The sequence below is a fragment of the Kogia breviceps genome, chromosome 6 (genome assembly GCF_026419965.1).
Source record: "Kogia breviceps isolate mKogBre1 chromosome 6, mKogBre1 haplotype 1, whole genome shotgun sequence".
Classification (NCBI taxonomy): domain Eukaryota; kingdom Metazoa; phylum Chordata; class Mammalia; order Artiodactyla; family Physeteridae; genus Kogia; species Kogia breviceps.
Window position 1 is genome coordinate 86,031,214 of NC_081315.1, and position 18,681 is coordinate 86,049,894.

An 18,681-nucleotide genomic window follows, 5' to 3' on the forward strand; every position below is an offset into this window, starting at 1 on the left:
GTGAACCTTTAAGCTCGATTACTCACTAGTACCCGTGTGTATCCTGTGCTGGATGTACACACATGATGAATCCCATCACACAATTCAGGGTGGAGATGCAACTCCTTCTATCCAGGAGTTTATATTCAACCACCTCACCCAAAGGCCCAACAAGTTTGTCAACCTGGAAGTCTCATCTGTGGGCCTGAAGAAGAGGACGTTTATGCTTATTTCATGCTACTCACACTCTCCAGTTTTAATACTGAACAGGTGGGAAGGGTTTCTAAAACCTGGTGAGGTTTCTCACCGACTTGGTTGTCCCCTGCTGTACTTTCGACATTCAAATAATCAACAGTGTTCACTTCTGCAGTACACTGCAGTTTCAGAAGTGCTTCTCCATCCATTATCATGACAAACATCTGAGTCAAGGAGGTCAGGGGATATTATCATCATTTTTCCAACGATAGAGTAATTGTTCACAAAGGTAGGAGGCAGAGCTAGAGCCCACACTTCCTCTTCTTAAAAACAAATAAAACAAAATGGAAATGCTGTGGAGTTTCAAAGAAATGGAGTAATGTAATACTGAAGCTGGAAGAGGTCCCAGAAGTCCTGTTTTTCATCTACCTCATTCTACAGGTGAGGAAAACAGTCCCAGGGAGAACTGCCCAAGGTAGCAGAGGTACTGTCCAAACCAAAAGTAGAAGGCAAAATGTTTCAGTCCATTTCATGCCTCCTAACCACAGGTCGCCTCTAGGACACAAACATTATACTACACGCACACACAAGGCTATTAGAAAACGAGAAAGTTCTCTAGAGAAAACGCTCAAATCTCTCCAACTTCTAAATGGCTGATACGCAAGCCTGACTGCGCATGATTTAAATGGAACACAAAATGAAACTTGCCATAAAGATAATGTTACAGAAGGTGGCAAGGTTCCTAACGGGTCCCCAAAGTCACAGTGCAGCTAGACCATAACATTAGCAGTATGTGATTTCTCATTGTTTTTGTGAGAATTGCACGGGAGCATAAAACTGCACTGCTGTTGTCTGGTTTCATGGCAGAAATCTCTTCTCATCTCATCATCCTTCAGTCCCTGCTTTCCTGAGAGGAAGATGCCCTTCTCTGCCAATTTTCCGCTCCCTTGGGGGGCTACAGCAAAAAATCAGGAGCTGTATTCATAGAATGTGGCTTCATGGCAGCTCTAGCCTGGGAGATGGGGTCTGCACAGTTGGGTCTCTACAACCACCCCTGTAGGGACCTAGTCTCACCCAGAAGAGCAGGAGAGCCATACAGGTATGAGGAGTTTGGGTATATTGCCAGAGAGAGGGTTGGCTCTGCTGGAGGTGAGGGTGGGAGGTGACAGGGACTGGAGCTTAGGGGGATGGGTTCTGTGCACTAGAGCTGGTCCTGCAGGAACGCCTGGGAAGGCTGGATCTGTGGATAGACTGCCCCCACCTCCTCTCCACTTTCATTTCTCTTAAGATGACTTTGAATTCAACAAGTCTTTCTTGAGCACCTACTCTGTGTGAGTACTCAATATTAATTATTTTACGGGAACCGAATTACTTAATATTGGCTTAGAGTCACTTTATGATTCATGTATTTGGAAGAGTTTTAAGAAAAGAAGAATGCTTTGTTTCTATGTAGGGCTCACTGTGTGTACATGACATTAGAATTTAGTCCTCAGAACTCCGTAAGATACACTGATACAATATAGATGTTTTTTCTTCTGACAGAAAAGGAAGATTGACATTCTAGAACCTGCCCCAGGTCACACAACAGGTAAACATTTGGCAGTACTGAATCTAGGATGCTAGTGTTGTGATTCTTGGATGCCGTGGTATCGAATGAAACTCGTGGCCTAGAAACCTGTACTGCCCTGCCCCCATGAGCAGGTGCTGGCAGAGAGGCAACTTACTTACGCATTTTGAGGTCAGCAGAGTGTAAAAAGGGACCCCTCCCTCGCGCTTACACACCCACTAGAGCCCACCTGCAGAGCATGGGTCTGCTCTGACCCTATTCACGATTATCAGCAAAAGTGAAACTTTTTTTCTTTTTGACAGAGTTGCGATAGATTGTAAGTTTCCAAAAGGAAAATGGTAAGGAACGACAAAAAGAAAAGATTAGAAAATAAGTACTGAATCCAAAGAGTGAGTTTCAAACATTTAAAAATCTTGGTAGAAAAAAAAAAAAAAAAAAAAAAAAATCTTGGTAGAAGTACCAAAGCATTTGGCTAAGCCCTCGATTTCCTTTTTTTTTTTTTTTTTTTTTTTTCTTGCGGTATGCAGGCCTCTCACTGTTGTGGCCTCTCCTATTGCAGAGCACAGGCTCCGGACGCGCAGGCTCAGCGGCCATGGCTCACGGGCCCAGCCGCTCCGCGGCATGTGGGATCTTCCCGGACCGGGGCACGAACCCGTGTCCCCTGCATCGGCAGGCGGACTCTCAACCACTGCGCCACCAGAGAAGCCCTATTCCCTTTTTTTCAAACTAATCATACAAGGTACATCCAGGATGGCAGGCTCCTGGTTTTCCTCCGCCCAACTGACGCTCAGCATTCTGGCTCTCCTGCCCCAACAGGGACTAGACTGCCGAAGTACCTAGCTCTTTCCAAGGAGTACAAACTCAAAGTTCAAAAGCAAAAATTGTTTCTGTTTCAAAATTCTTAGATGCCAGGGCCTTCTCTCTCAATTCCATGCTACTCTGAGATTTATAGGGCAGAATTAGTGAACAGATGAATTAACCCTTTCCAGATTCAACTTATCATCCATCTACCCCTGGCTCTATTTATGCACTGATTCACCCAAGAGCTCCATCTCCTCCCTTCTCTTCACGTCTCCTCTCTTCTCTCCTCCACCCCAAACATCAACAGGAATGCCTATGTTATTTCCTCAATATAATGCAGGCTTACAGTAACATTTACAGGCACACAAGAATGATCAACATACATAAGGGTTGGGGCATTCTACCATAGTAGCCACTTGGAATGAGACAGTTTTCAATCATACATGAGATTTGTATTGAAATCCTTCCTAGATAAAGATGGCTGCTCATTTTTTTTTTTTTTTTTTTTAACAAGAGTGGTCCTTCCCACATAAATGTGGCCACAACATGCTCTTTGGAACATCTGTGGCAAAGCAAACTGTGCATCAAGGCCTAAAAGATTAACAGGAGTTTTAAAAAATGACTATGAACCTTCATGCGGCTTTAAAGCAACATTAAAGGGACTCTATGTGTGAAAGAAATGATTTTTAGTACAAGATTTTAGTACATCTTACATTAAAAGGAGAAAGCGCTAACTTTTTATTCTCTTTGAATGTCATTTTATTGAAATCTGCTTGCTACATCTGGTTTCAAAACAGGCTTTTTTCTCCAGATAACTTTTTTGAAAGTAAGTTATAAGGTGTGGCTGCTCTATTATTTAAAGATGTAACTTATTAACTTAACGCCTCATAATTTGGGCTAAATTTATGTGTTAAACCAACATTTAAAAAATACACTGTTTTGGGCTTCCCTAGTGGCGCAGTGGTTGAGAGTCTGCCTGCCGATGCAGGGGATACTGGTTCGTGCCTGGGTCCGGGAAGATCCCACGTGCCGCGGAGCGGCTGGGCCCGTGAGCCATGGCCACTGAGCCTGCGCGTCCGGAGCGTGTGCTCCACAACAGTGAGAGGCCCGCGCACTGCAAAAAAAGAAAAAAAAAAAAAATACACTGTTTTACGTTGTCCCCTCTAGCTAAAAGCTTACATGATTATATAGGTGGCATAATTTAGGAACAATGACCCATTTCATGCCACAATTTACAAAAGGGCGGTTATTCAAGTAATTCTCATTCCCTTGTAACCTTATACCTCTTCTTTTCTGTATCGCCTAGGGCTTTTAGCAAATTCTGATCTAGGATGTTTAAGCTCTCCCTATCTTTCAGGCATTGTCTTAGGTGCTTATTTATTTCTCATGCTAGCCCTGTAAGATAGTTACCATTGTTATTATTCCGTGAGATATTACGGAAAAAAACCTAACCATCTTTTTGGTCAACCCAATATTATGCTCAACATTCAGCAGTTTGAGGGGCAATGAAGCTTGAGGAAATTAAATGCTTTACCAAGATTGTAACAAATCTCTGGATGCAAATCCAGATCTGCCCCCCAGATTCTTTCACCTTAGCCACTCCACACTATAGTGCATTTGTTTCATTTTATGCCTTTTACTTATCTATTACTGCATAACAAATCAAAACGGTCATCATTCATTATTCTCTTGGGTCTGCAATTTGGGCGGGGTTTGGTGGGGAAGGGGTTTCTGCTCCATACAACACTGGCCTGTTTGGGGACTCAGCAGAGGGGGCGTGGGGGGAGACTCCTTCCAAGATAGCTCCTCCTCCTTGCTGGCAACGTGGTGCTACCGCTCACTTCTCTTAAGGGATCTTTTCAAGGGTGGCTGGGGTCTACGGAACAAGTGTTTCAAAGACAGAAAATGAAGTGACCAATTCCTAAAAGCCTGGGCCCAGCCATTTCTTCTGTATCCTATTGGCCTAAACCAGTCAGAGAGCCCAGATTCAAGGAAAGACGTCAGAGATTCCACCTGTCAAAGGGAGGAGTGCCAAAAAATTGGGGGGCCACGTGACAAAAGCCTCCCACTTTATAAGATTTGCTAGTTCGGAGTGATTTCATTAAATTGTGAAATTTCTATTTTATGAATGCAATCATCCCCCGCAAGTTTGCATATACATACCTACCCATGGTAGCTTCTCAGAGGTGGGAAGGTCTGGATCTTTTTACACTTTTCCTGCATATTCCTTTTACTGTTATTACAGTGGATTCTCTACATAGATTATTTGGGCTTCCGAAGAGAGTGACCCTGGGCTTAAGAGGGAGCTTTTATTTTCATGTCTTCTTTTCAGTGGTCTCAGCAGAGAGACTGGTTCTCATCACCTGCAGCTGGACCAGTTTCCCCGCTGGCCACTCCACTACAGTAGAGGGGTCTCTTTCTTAGATTTGATACATCTTGGTCTTTCCCTTTTAACAAAACTTGACCAGTTTTCATGCCTGACTGGGATATCAGATATGACAGTTTGATTCCAATTATTCCAATTGACCTTTGCACACAAACATCCCTCTCACAGCCAGTGTTTGCATTGATATTTTTGGCAGTTGTGTTGGTCCTGCCTCCTAGATGGATGAGTCTAAAAAATAAAGGCAGCAGCATGTGTCTCTTACTTCCTTTGTAACTCTCCACACCAATCAGTTAGGAGTTTGGTGTATACAATGCCTATCTAACAAATAGTGCAGCTGATGCTTAGAATAAAATCTAAAGAAAATATATTCAGGGGCAAGAATCTCTGAATGATACTATACATAATGGATTGGATTCAGCATTATGAAGGATACCCTTTCAATTTTGTGATTTCATTTCTGAGTTAGATTCTGCAATCACTCTTGGAATAAGACACCTGACATCTGGGCTTTGCTCTCTGTCTTGAGTGTACCCCCATGTCAAAGTCTTTGAAATATTCTGGATTGAAAATGAGATTTCAAGGAAGTATTTAATTGGAAGTGGGTATTATTCCCTTTGAATTGCATCCAAAGCTGCACTTTTTTAACCTTTCAGTAACTTAGTATCACACAAATCTTTTTCTAATTATACAACAACCAACATATGTTAATTTGTAGAATGAATTCTGTTTAATTACAGCAAAAAATATGATGGAAACTAAAGCTCTGAAGAAGTTATACAAAGGAATCTTTAATATCATTTTCTTTTAGATTGTACATAACTCAGCACCTATGAATCCTTGTGAGGCATCTACTACAAGTTTTACTTTTATTTAAATCACACGACCATTAAGAACGAGACTTAAAAGAATTTCCTGAGTTGAAAAGAACTGTCCACTTACTTTATCAAACTCGACTGCTTTGTAGATGAGTGCCTGTTACTCTGTAGGAATTCTGTCATTTGCCATCTTAAAAGGTGTTTGTGAGTTTGTACTTTTTAGTTGTCTATTGAGGCATATCAATGTACCCCAAAACTTAGTGGTTTAAAACAAATTGTTTCTTTTTTTTTTTTTTTTTTTTTTTTTTTTTGCGGTACACGGGCCTCTCACTGTTGTGGCCTCTCCCATTGCGGAGCACAGGCTCCGGACGCGCAGGCTCAACGGCCACGGCTCACGGGCCCAGCCGCTCCGCGGCATGTGGGATCCTCCAGGACCGGGGCACGAACCCGTGTCCCCTGCATCGGCAGGCGGACTCGCAACCACTGCGCCACCAGGGAAACCCACAAATTATTTCTAGAGAGATAAAGTGACTTTTCCCAAAGCCATGCTAAGCACTTATCTTACAAAAGTATTCTGATACGGTATTTGCATGTAATTTCTGCTTTTATATATAAGGTGTGTAACACCCTATAGCTCACTGTCTCTTCTTCTTTGTATTAAGATATTTCACTGGGATATAATTTGGGGTATGTCAAACTAGATGATCTGATTTAAATGATCCTGGGTAACTGAAGGCTTCCACCGTGTACAAATGTTAAAATCTAAATAAGTGAATATTCGTGCTAGGGGAGAGCAGCCTTTCTGGAGCGGAAGACTCCCGGACTCTCTTTACTGCCTCGCCTACCCTCCCCAGAATCGGGTGGGAAGTTAAGGGGTGACTTGTTTGACTGGAAAATGTGGGAAGAATAAACCAAACAAGCTCCACCCACCTGCTCACCCCTCTCCCTGGGGAAGTGACCCGTCTGTCCACAGAGAGCGTGGCTGTGCTCCCCGCCCCAGACTCCATGTTCTGTGGAGCAGCCCCTCCGTCACTCACCCTCCCCAGCCCCACTGCCAGTGTGGGGACAGAAGACTTGTCTCATCCCGATGTTTAGTGTTAGGAAGAACAAAAGCATCCTCTGGTGTTACCTTTATCAGCAAAAGTGGTGACAATTTGATCTCCTATCTGCAAACTCTTTGGTCTTTTTTCCCTCAGTTCAGAATTTGTAGGAGGATCTAGAAGGGTACAGTTTACAGAGTCACTGTCAAGCCTCAACAACTCATCATCATCACAACAGCAACTATTATGATTAGTAATGCTTGTTGAGCACTTGCTATGTGTCGGGCTATCAGTTTACCACATTTTCATGTGTTATCTCATTTAATCTAATTATGACAAAGCCAAGCCAAAGAAACCACACAATATAACTGGGACGTTCAGTAGCTTTCATAGTTGGCCACCAAGAAATCCTCCCCTCCCTGCATGCACATGCCTCACCCCCACATCACGAGATGGGGTCTACTTCCCCTCCCTTTGACTCTAGGCTCACCTTAATGACTCACATAGATAGGACTCAGGGGCAGGGAAAGTGACCTTTTGGGACTTTGGAGACCAGGCCTGAAGAGGCCCAGCAGCTTCCACTTCCTTTCTCTGGGGGGCCAATCCCCTACAATGAATCCTGAATGATGAGAATAAGCTGGAGCGAGGGAGCCCTCACGGAGGAGCACAGAAGAGCCAGACACGGGAGTGAGAAATGGTAAATCACTGGTTTAAGTCACTGCGTTTTGGGGCAAGTTGATACACAGCAACAGAAAACTGAAACAAAATGCAAACTTGCAGACACCCTTTAAAATGGCAAATGCACCATTGCTATGGTGTAACAAGAATTTTTAAAGATCAGTAGATGATTTATTAAACCATAAAGTCATGATCTATTTGGACACAGAGTACCTATATGGTCCAAGTCACACTTTATCAAATGTCATTCTAAATGAGCCACTTTCAAGGGACAAACGATACCATCACCTCAAGACATCAGCGCCACTCTTATTCAAAAGGATAAAAGCTCTTCATTGAATAATCAAGATTATCCCTCTCTATTCCCTGTAGAGATCTCGCCATCTCTTTGCCTCATATTCATTTATCGTAGGGAACAGTTTCTACACCGTGGCTCTCCACTCCTTCCTCTGGGGAGCCCTCCCAACCCCGCACCCTCAGCCCCAAGCTGGCTGAGGTACTCCTTCCATTGTCTCTTTAATGCTCTGCTCATATTTCAGCTCAGTGCCCATCACATATAATTTATGATTCATGTAAACTCTGTGAGAGCAGAGACCTGGCCTGTTTTGTTACTGTTGTATTCTAAGCACCAGAACAGCACCCATATGGAGTGGGGGCTTCACTCATTCACTTATCAGTGGTTGAATAAGCGAATGAGTGACTATGCCTTCCCTCTCACCCCGGGCCAGATACTGTTTCTTGGGGTTGAACATCCGATAGCACTTCTTTCACTCTCTCCCTTGTGGTGGAGGGGCTGGAAGCCTGGAGGGTCCTAGTCGCACTTGTGGCCAGGGTCCGAATGCAATCCCATTCTGCCAGATGGACAATCTGTGTGAGATCTGGAGGGCAAAGGGGAACCAGGGAGGTTCTTCTGCCACCAGCTGTGGTTGACACTCGGGTTCAGCAGATGCGTGTGCTGTAGAAGCCAGTCAGCTACCCAGTCCCCAGCGGCAGCTGTGATCCTGGCAGTGGCTTCTACATTTTCCTGCCCTCTGGGTGACAGCTTTGGCAATGTGACCTAAATGCCTAATGGTGCTCCTGACTTTCACTCCTTCAACCCTTACAACGTTCGTTTCCTACAGTATCTGGAACTGCTTTTGCTTTTACTACTGAGTTCTGATAGCTTCACAGACGGCATTCCCTTGAGGGCACAAAATGCCTTGTTCCTCTCCGCATATCCATACCTGCAGTGTCCGGATCAAAGTGGAAACTAATAAAGATAATAAGGATAATAATAGCAAACAGTGTTTAATAAGTGTCCAGCACTGTTCTAAGTGCTTTACGTCTATTAGCTTATTTAATCTACTCAATAACCCTGTGAGGCAGGTACTACTGTCTTTTAGAGATTATGAAACTGAGAACAAATAAGTTAAACAACTTGCTTAAGAAATCATTGCATTACACGGTGGACTGAGGAGTCGTCAAACCTGGCGAGTTTGGCTCTCAAGTCTGTACTTGTATCTAGTATTCTCTCCTGCCTGAATAATGTTTGCTGAAGGACTTGAAGACTCAACCACTAAAATTCTATAATTCATTTATTATAAGTGTCCTGTGTGCATTTCTCATAAAATAGCCATTCACGATATTGTCCTTTAAGACTCTCAACTTTGAAAGATGTTCTTGCAGCATCAGAAGAGTATATATACGCTTCTTGTGCTTAACTATTTTTTCCAATGACTCATAAAAACAATGAAAAAACAAGGAGCCTGGATATTAGCATTGTAAGAAAGGTAAGAAGAACCATGGTAAAGAATATTCATAGGTTTCTTGTGAATTTCTTGAAGCACATTGTTTTGCCTCTTGTCTGGGAGCCCAAGCTAAAGCCAATGGCCATTGGATGCAGCAACTGTAGCGATTATCTCTCTTGTTACTGCGGCTTCCGCCAGTTGGAGAATAAGCTTTCCTACCAAGACTCCAAAGGAATGGAGAAGAGAGTCAGGGAAGATGCAAAGGCAAGTAAAGTAAAATGTCTAAGTGGGAATGGACTCAGCATCCGATCATTGACATTGTGGACAAAAGTGCACAATCTTCAAAGATGACCAGTGCATAAATCTGTGTGTGGGGGCGTGGGGGGATGTGAAACAAACAAAAGAGGCATTGGAGGTATCTTTCTCTCTGCTCCAGCTGTCTCCTGACTTACAGAGGGATGGATCTACCAGTAGCCGTGGACAGGGACGGCACTTATTCCTCAGGGGACAAGTGTCTTTATCTGATGGATGCATTTGGAAGGAAAATCTGAGCACAAATAGCCCAGCCCCTTCTTTCTCTCTTGTAAGTAAACCTGTCATTCTTCTCAGCTCCTCCGTATCTTAAGTTTAAGTTTTAGAGGGCTCAACTCGGTCCATGGGGAGGGGTCTGGACTTTGTCCACTGCTGATAGTGATGCGGAGGGTAAGTCTGTGCAATTCTGAGGTTCAGTACTGGGAAACTCACTTGCCTCAAGTTAAAAGCCACATTCCCCAGTAAAGAGCCACAGCCCTTACCTGCAATTACAAAATCCCCCAGTGTTGAAAACAAATGTTTTCCCCAATTCATCTGGCAGCAAGTCCTTATTACCCCACTTGGAGCTATGTGTCCAATACAACAGCCAATAGTCACATGAGTCCATTTAAATTTAAGTCAATTACTATGAAATATTAAAAATTCAAATTTAGTCATACTAGCCACATTTCAAAAGCTCAACAGCCATATGTAAATAGTGCTCTCACATAGAATAATGCAGATAAAGACCCTCAGCATTGCAGAAAGTTCTACAGTACAGCACTTAGTCATGTTTTCTTATAAATATATTCATATCTGGTTATCAGATATTAATAATAATAAACAGTATATGCACCATTTTCCCCCTAAATCTAAAAAAATGTGGAATTGCAAAATCGTATCTGGCCCAAAGGATCACAGATAAGCAGTACTGGCCTGCTTCAGCTTTTATTAGTTATAAAGGCAATATTTGGTCTTTTTTCAGGTTTAGACGTTACCTATTATGGACTGAAAGACTGTATCCCCCCAAATTCACATGTTGAAGTCCTAACCCCCCCAATGTGATGGTATTTTGGGGTGAAGCCTTTGGGAGATAATGGTTTAGATGAGGTCACGAGGGTAGGGTCCCATGATGGGACTACTGTCCTTAGAAGAAGAGACACAAGAGTTCTCTCTCCCCCATACGAGGATGAGGCAGAGACTGGAGTGATAAAGCCACAAGCCCACAGACGTCAAGGACTGACATCAAAGTAGGAAGAAGCAGAGAAAGTTTCTTCCCTAGAGCCTTCAGTGGGAGCACAGCCCTGCTAACACCTTGATTTCAGGCTCTAGACTCCAGAATCATAAGACTATAGATTTCTGTTGTTTAAAGCCCAATCTATGGTAATTTGTCATGGCAACCCTAGGAAATTAAGACAGATTTTGGTACCAAGAAGTGGGGTGCTGCTCTAACAAATATCTAAGAATGTGGAAACAGCTCTGGAACCGGGTAGAGGCTAGAAGAATTTTGAGATGCATGCTAGAAAAAGCCAAGAACGCCATGAAGGACTGTTAAAGGAGACACTGGTAAGAGCGCAGAAAGAAAAGAGGAGAGCTGGAAAGATGGCTTCTCAGAGAATACATAAACAATCATGACCAGACAGACCATCGAAGACAAAGGCCTTCTGGTGACTCTCAGAAATGAGAAACATGTTATTGGACAATGGAGAAAAAGTGACTTATAAAGTAGCAAAGAACTGGCTGAACAGTGTTTTGTGGAAGGTAGAATTTAGAACCAACAAAACTGGATGTTCAGCTGAGGAGATTTCTAAGAAAGTATTTATTGCAGGATTGGCTTGGTTTCTCCTAATTGTTTATAGTAAAATGAGAAAGAGAGATGAACTGAAGTAATAACTGTTAAGCAAAAAGGAACCAGAACTTGATGATCTTGAAAGCTCTGCCTATCCATATTGCAAAAAACAAGTGGAGGTTTGTTCTGAAAAGAACAGTAAGGGTGTGGTCACACAACCATTTGGTAAAGAAATGAGTATAGGTGTGAAGCATGGACCGTCCCCCTCTACCCACCACCCCAACCCTGCCCAGCAGAAACACAGCCAGTGTGAACTGGAGGAGACAGGTTGACAGAAAGGAAGGCTGTCAGACCTCTTGGGCCCTACAGGACTAGAAACACAGGGCTACTGCCTGTGAACATGTGTTCTTCTTGAAGACAAAGGAAGAATGACCCCAAAGATTCAGAGATCATCAGGGCTGCCTCCTTGGTTTCAAAGTTGGGGGGAGGGCATCACCTGGGCTTCAACAGAGGAGGCGGCCCCTGCCTAAAGACTTGGGGGCAGGGCCTCCTGGAGCCTGGGTGGGTGATTCCCTCCCTGCAGAGCCATAAAGGCGAGACTGCCGCCCCAGCAGGTCCAGAAGGCAAAGCATCAAATCAAAAAGGATTATTCTAGAGCCTTAACACTTAATGGCATTTGCCTTGCCAGGTTTTGGATTTGCTTGGAACCCTTCATCCTTTTCTTCCTTCCAATTTTCCCAGTTTTCTCATTCCTTCCTGAATGAAAAACTTTATCCTATGCCCATCCCCTCATTGTATTTTGGAAGCCTATAACTTACCTAACAGCTTCACAGCTGGAGGGGAATTTTGCTTCAGGATGAGTCCTATCTAGAGTCTCACCCACATATTATTTAGTTGAGACTCTGGGCTTTAGACTTTAGAGTTGATGCTACAACAAGACAAGGCTTTTGCAGTTGCTGGGATGCAATAAATGTATTTGGCATGCCAGGAGGACATGAATTTTGCGGGGGGGTTGGGGAAGAATGTTATGGATTGAGTGTTTGCCCCCCCCCCCAGTTCATATGTTGAAGCCCTAACTCCCAATGTGATCATACTTGGAGGTGGGGCCTTTGGGATGATGAAAGTAGAGTCCCCAATATGAGACGTGTCCTTATAAGAAAAGGAGCCTTGGGTAAGAACTGAAGCAGAGAAGAGGAATACTATTTAATAGGCCCCTCCAATTTCAGTCACAGGGAGAGAACTGTGCAGGCTCCTCTCCTCTGCATATTCACAGACAATTCAATTCAGGCTAATCACAGTGGAGAAATTTATATGTGCTTTAGAACCACTGTTCCAAGGAAGTATAAGTGCCATTCTGGCAGAGAGACAGTGGTTAAATGACTGGAAAGATTTCAAGGATTAATAAAGATGCCACAGATGGGACTGCTACGTTGGTGGAAGGTGGGACTAGATGAAGTCCAAGGTCCGTCCACGCAAGAGAACGGGGGACAGTTACTCCTCCCCAATACTGGTTCTTCTCGAGTGTCTATCATACAGTGGGGACAGGTCTGATGCAAATATACTTTTGAATAGGAATGTGTCCTTTAGAGTTCAGAAAATCCTGCCATTTCCTTGAATGCTCTAACGGCTACCTTTTCATGGGGGTAAAGTGGGTCAGGGCAGCTATGGTTCCTTCCTGCTGCTCAGCTTCTTGCAGCTGTCAGGCTTCAAGAGGAAGGCCAGCATTGTTGACTACAGCCAGCTGATTTTCTTGACCATATGGGTGTAAGACATTTACAGAAATCAGGCATGAACCTAAGTACCAAGAGAGATGTTGTGAGGCCCCTGCAGGCTCCAGCTTGTTTCATTCTGCTAGATGAGTTCAGGCAACTAGCTTAACCTGGTGCCTCAGTTTTCTCGTCTGTAAAATAGAGAGAACACCCTCTGGTCCACCATCCTCACAGGGTTTGAGAATGAAAACCGAACTACTGACTGAGCTAATCTATGTTCTAAAAACATGTATTATCTTAATTACTGATAGGGAAATTTCATACAAGCTTTGTAAAGCAATCTAAGGGAGATCCTTCCTGGATTCTTAAAAGCTGCTATGAGTTCAACACAGAGAAGATTTTATTTAGAGCATAAACTGGATTCCCGCTTGTAAAGAAAAGCATGAGATAATTTTCTTTGTCTTAATTTGACAGTGGAGAGGCTCTTGAGTATTGGCCAACAATCTAATATTGGATCACACCAAAACACAACCATTTGCTTCCTGAGTCATATCCATAAAGATCTGGTGGTAAAGTGCTGTCTCTGCCAGAGCATTTACGGAGATCGCAAAGCTTCATGTTCAGAATCTTAAAAAAAAAAAACCTTCCTCTGTCTTTTCTATTTAATATACCCTCGGCTCTCCATTTGGGATAAAAGTTGAAGTCCTGCTCCTATTGCAATTTCTCAGGTAAGATTCACATTTCTGGTCTTTTAAGATCAATGTGCAAGCTGCCCAGCTCAGTGACCAGAAGCCATGATCCACTCCCTCTCTTGTCTGCTGTCCTAATGTTAATACACGCTGAAGCTTCTATTGTATTTCAAGAAACGGGAAAATTTATAGAATCACATGTACTGGCTTAAGAAAAATGACATTAATCTTGAATATTAATCCAATATTAAGCTAACTTGATATAAATCCATTATCACTGATTTTTATCCTAGAAATTACAAATTCAAAGAAAAATAAACTACTAATGATATTAGCAGACCTTTCACTGTATTTAAAAACAACTTTTTAAAAGAAAAGCGTTACTTAACTGGTTTTACATCAGCATACTTAACACTTCTTATGAGGTTTTTTTTTTTAAGCTCAGGAAAATTAAATTCTCTCAATACTGCTGTTTTACCAATATTTTTTAAAACAACACCAAAAACTTAAGTTGCAAACTTCCTTAGGTCCTTCAACATGCTGCACAGCCCCACAGTTTTCTTTATCCAGATTTAAGTAAAAAATCCTGTAAGACATAGTTCAGATGAAAGGAATTTTAAAGAATGTACTGCAGCTTTCAAAAAGCCTCCTTAATTACTAAGTGCTGTGAAACTGAGTTGTAAACTGATAAAAGGACAGTCATACCCTCCCTCAAAAGTATACAGCCCTTCTAATACTAATCACTGTGGGTTATCTATTTGATTCTTTTCCCAATCCCCTTGTCATAGGTGAACTGTACCTGAAATTTCTGCTAGCGTTTTATGAAACAGTAATTTTTTTAGAAAGCTATTTTTTATAGATCCTCTGAATGCTTTTCACAAGCAACCAGAACCCAGAACCCTGGGTTTTGAAATGATGATTCTATCCATATGACCGTTAACTTTCTTTTTTTCCTTTACTCCTTTGTCAGAACCAAGGCTTGTTAGAGTGTAACAAGTTTCCCATCTCACACGCCTATTTCAGTCTCCTATAAACTCATCTTAGGGCCAAACATTTATTTTTCTGGGAAAGAGCGACTCTTAGAGTTTTATCCAAGCCAAGTCAAATGCATCGTACTTTTTCTTCACTTACTGGGAATGAAAGTTAACGTTCAGGACTGGGAATTGATAGGCAGTGATGAGAGAGAAACTGACCACCCGGAGCTCAGCCGCTGTGGTTTGTGAGTGCAAAAAATCAACAAGTTTTCATTTAGCAGCTAACAGGTCCCCAGCCTTTAGCTGGAACACGACTCAGAAGGCCAAGTTCTAGACCGGGGCGATCTAGCCCAAGACCCAACTGTAGAGATGAAATCATCCTGAACGCTCCACCTGGAAACCCGCGTCAGCCTGTTTCAGGACCACACAGCGCGTTTCCCCTCGATCTCTGCGGATCTTGGGTTCACAAGGGTCTCCTTAGCTCCCCCAGACAAAGGGTCCCACTAGCACACCGGCAAGAGGCAAGCCTCGGGGAATCCCAGGATCTCACTTCGCCTCGGCCTGAACAAGTGGCAGAGGAGGTAGCCCCCCATTCAGGAATCTGCCGCGGAGCCGAGAGAGCGAGAGGACGTATTATTTGCGTTTCACGATAACCTCGGAGAAGAAACCGCTAAAGGAAAGAAAAACGGGGTGGGGGTGGGGAGTGGCCGGATGAGGCTTCCAGAAGCGTCTTTTAATACCTCGGACATTTCTTAGACCAAGAGAAATGGGTGTCCCAGGGGAAGTCAGCATGCAGAAGGAATGAGCGAGGTTAGAAGAAAAGTGATTCAAATTAAAGTCCCAAGCGCTCAGGACAGCCTCGGTATTAGCTAGAGAAAGGGAGCGCCGGGGACGCACGGCGCGCCCGGCTGTGCCATGGCACTCTCTCTGGCTCCCGCCGCGCAGACGGATAGAAGGACAGACGAACAAGCGCAAGCGAGGGACTTACCTTCAGGGTTGGCGCTGATGAAGACCCGGACGCTGCGGCCCGCTGGCATCAGGTGAGAAGGCAGGGCGGTGAGGTTCCCAGAGAAAGCCGCCCGCCGGAGCGCAGAGTCCCGGGGACAGGGCAGCTTGGTGCCCGCGCCGGCCGGCCACATTGCCTTCAGGGAGGAAGAGCCGCCGACTCCTGCTTCTCGGGTTCCTGCCCGCGGCTCCGCGGAACGGCTAGATCGATCCCCGCAGGCGGCGCGGCTCAGAGCCGCTCCGAGCCCGAGGCGACGCGGGCGAGCTCCGTGGCGCACACCAACGGCCGGCGGAGAGCGGCCATACGGACCCTCGGGCCCCTCTCACCGCCGCCTCCTGCCGCTCTGGGCGTCAGCCTTCGCTTGTTGCCAGGGCTCAGCGCAGTTGCGGGCGGGAGCGGGGGGTCAGCGTGGCGGCGGCTACGCGCGCGGCGCCTCTTTGCGCCGGGAAGCCGAGCCCATGGCCATGTCCCCGCCGGCGCCCGCCGCTACAGGAGGGGGCGGTCAACAGGGCCGGGACAGAGCGGGCAAGTGGAGCGGACCAAACTTTATCTACAAAAGGCGTCCGGAGTTTATCGCCAGCCGCACAGGAATATCCCGCGACTTAATTAAATAAGGGCGGCTCTGGCGCGGGGCGTCTCGGGCTGCCAGGGGTCTCCCAGGCTTCTCTGAGGACGATCTCGGGCGCTCCTGGCTGCCTCTTCGGTGGACGACCAGAAAGAAATTAGCCCGAGATTTCTGCTACCCCTCCGCCAACTCTACTAAAGGTCAAACTAGCCCTGAGCATCTTCAAAAACGCTCGCATCCCGGCGTCTGCGCGTTTTTTGCCTAAGTGCTGGGAATTCCGCCTCAAAGTTGGACGCACCACGGAGCCCAGACTCCCAGGGATCGAAGCACCAAAACTCGGGACCGTCTCGGGCGTCCTGGAGGGAATATCACCGTCGCCGTTTCTCCTGGCGCAGGTGGCGAGTCCTGCCGCTCCGTTCGTTCCCCACGCCCAGCAGAGCCGGGGGTTTTTATAGCGAAGCAGCGCCGCTCACGTGCTCCTCGCCGCGTGGTCACGGAACCTTTCCTAGAGCCGATCTCCGCAGCGAGCCCTCCCGAGGTCTCTAAGTCTCCAGGGGTTCCTTCCTGCTCCCGCCCGGTCGCATTCCCGGGCCGTTCCGCCAGCCCGGAGGCTCCGGGGCCCCGCCGCACGGGAGGATGCCGGGAGCCCCGCGAGCCCTGCGCTCCGTAGGCCAGTGTGGACTCGGGGGAGCGCCGCCCCGCGCACCGTCCCGCAAAGTGCAGGTGGCCACGGATTGGAGCCAGGTGCTAGAGATCAGAGTCGGCGTGGAGCAGCTTTTTCCAAGTTCGTGCAGAGCGTGAGTTGGCTCCACCTGACGCTGATCCAACGTGGCCAGAGCGCATGGGGGACTGTTGCCTGGGGTCGAGGCAACAGTGAGGTGGACAGTGCAAGGGGTCTGATCCATGTCCGGGGTGACGTGAGATGTAAAGGGACCGAGCCATAAAATTGCCATCTCCGGGCCGCACTTCATCGCACCTCCAAAATTCTGCAAATTCCAGGGGCACGAAGGAAGTGTGATTGTGCTGTGGGGTGGCAGAAGTGAGGAGGGCGTGCTTAGAGCCTTAGCCTGGACTTTGGTCTCCAAACCCCTTATATTGAGCTTTAGGGCAGGAACCCCTGTCTTTTAGAGAGGAAGAATAGCTTTTCCAAATCTTTGAGATTGGGGAGGGGGCGGGTGGGCACAGGTTGAAGGTAGCTCAGCTGCTAGTTTTAGCCTCTCACCTGGGGCTTCTGCTGTAGGCAGCTCCTGGCCTCCTCCTGGCCTGCACTTCTTCTGGGCCCTGCTGGTGGCAGTGAAGTCCTACGCACTGCTGTTTATTTTGTCACCCCGCCGCATCACCAGCACACACTTTCTGGGGTAACCTTTTCGGAGAATTGGGTCTCTGGGTTTTTAAGGCTGCCTCTTCAGTACTGAGAACCAGGGGGGCAGACAGCAGTCCTTACTTTGTAATAATTTGATGCAACCAATAAAGAAAACCTTGAACGTGCCCATGTGTTAGTTCAACTGATCCCGTTTAGCAAATTATCTCCTTTCTCTCTCCAACCTCATTACTCCCAGGTGGGAACTTTCTTCAGCAGTAAGGACAACTCTCTGAAAGCTCTCCTGATGCCCAGGAGGTTCAGACTGGGCTCCCTGGAAGAGGTTATGAATATACAGTGTCTATTACAGTATCATCCTTTATGAATATACAGTATTTGTTACTGGAGAAAGGAGAGCCAGGACCACTTTATGCCTGATCTCAGTGTTGTTTATGAGACTGACGAGGAGTTGTCATATTGTCAAGGGCCCACCTGCCTTCCTCTCCTTCTCGTCCATCCCCCCCCCGCCCTCCCCCACCCTGCCTCCTTATCTGTTGGTTTCTCTCTTAAAAATCAAACTAGTGTTTGTGTCTTCTGACCTTTGTTTCAGATCTCAAAGTGTTTCACTTTCTTAGGATGACTTTGGGATTTTTGGCAGCCTCTATAACCTAATTAAGTGTTCTAGACAGGCCGAAGTTTAGCATCTGCCAGTGTCACTGCAGACCAAGGATGCAGAGGAGACAGAATTTCACAGTATCTGTGGGACCAAGCTTCCTAAGGCTCCCAGCACAGCCAGCTTTGCGTCAGGTAGAGCAGGCTGCTGTCTTTGGGTTATCAGGGCGGTTTCTACCTAAGGATACCCAGCGTCCCCCTGCCCCACCCCCCAAACACACACTTCTACCTTCTTCCATTCTGTCTCTTGCTAACATTGGATAGCCTAAAAACAGAGATTCATTCATTAGCATGCAGATGGCATAAGGGAAGAGTCACTCACGGTGCAAACATTTTGTTATGAATTAACTAGATCTGTTTCCCACCCTGAGGAACTGTAGGCTGTACAAGTGGAGGGTGGGGAGGGAGAGAAACTGGAAAGGGAAGGGAAAGAGTGGGCATGAATGTGAAAGACAGGCCCTGACTTACAGTATGGAGACTGCTCTGTTTTTATCTGTT

At 45.7% G+C, this 18,681-nt stretch overlaps 1 protein-coding gene across 1 annotated transcript in view; it reads right to left on the reverse strand.

The window, feature by feature from the left end:
- NWD2 (NACHT and WD repeat domain containing 2) overlaps nucleotides 1–17,693 on the reverse strand; it is a 210,695-nt gene extending 193,002 nt beyond the window's left edge. Inside the window, exon 1 of the mRNA XM_059067598.2 lies at nucleotides 15,629–17,693. Coding sequence (XP_058923581.1) covers nucleotides 15,629–15,779 — 151 coding nt within the window. The 5' untranslated portion in view covers nucleotides 15,780–17,693. The remainder of the gene's footprint in view (nucleotides 1–15,628) is intronic.
- Between the last annotated feature and the right edge of the window lie 988 nt (nucleotides 17,694–18,681).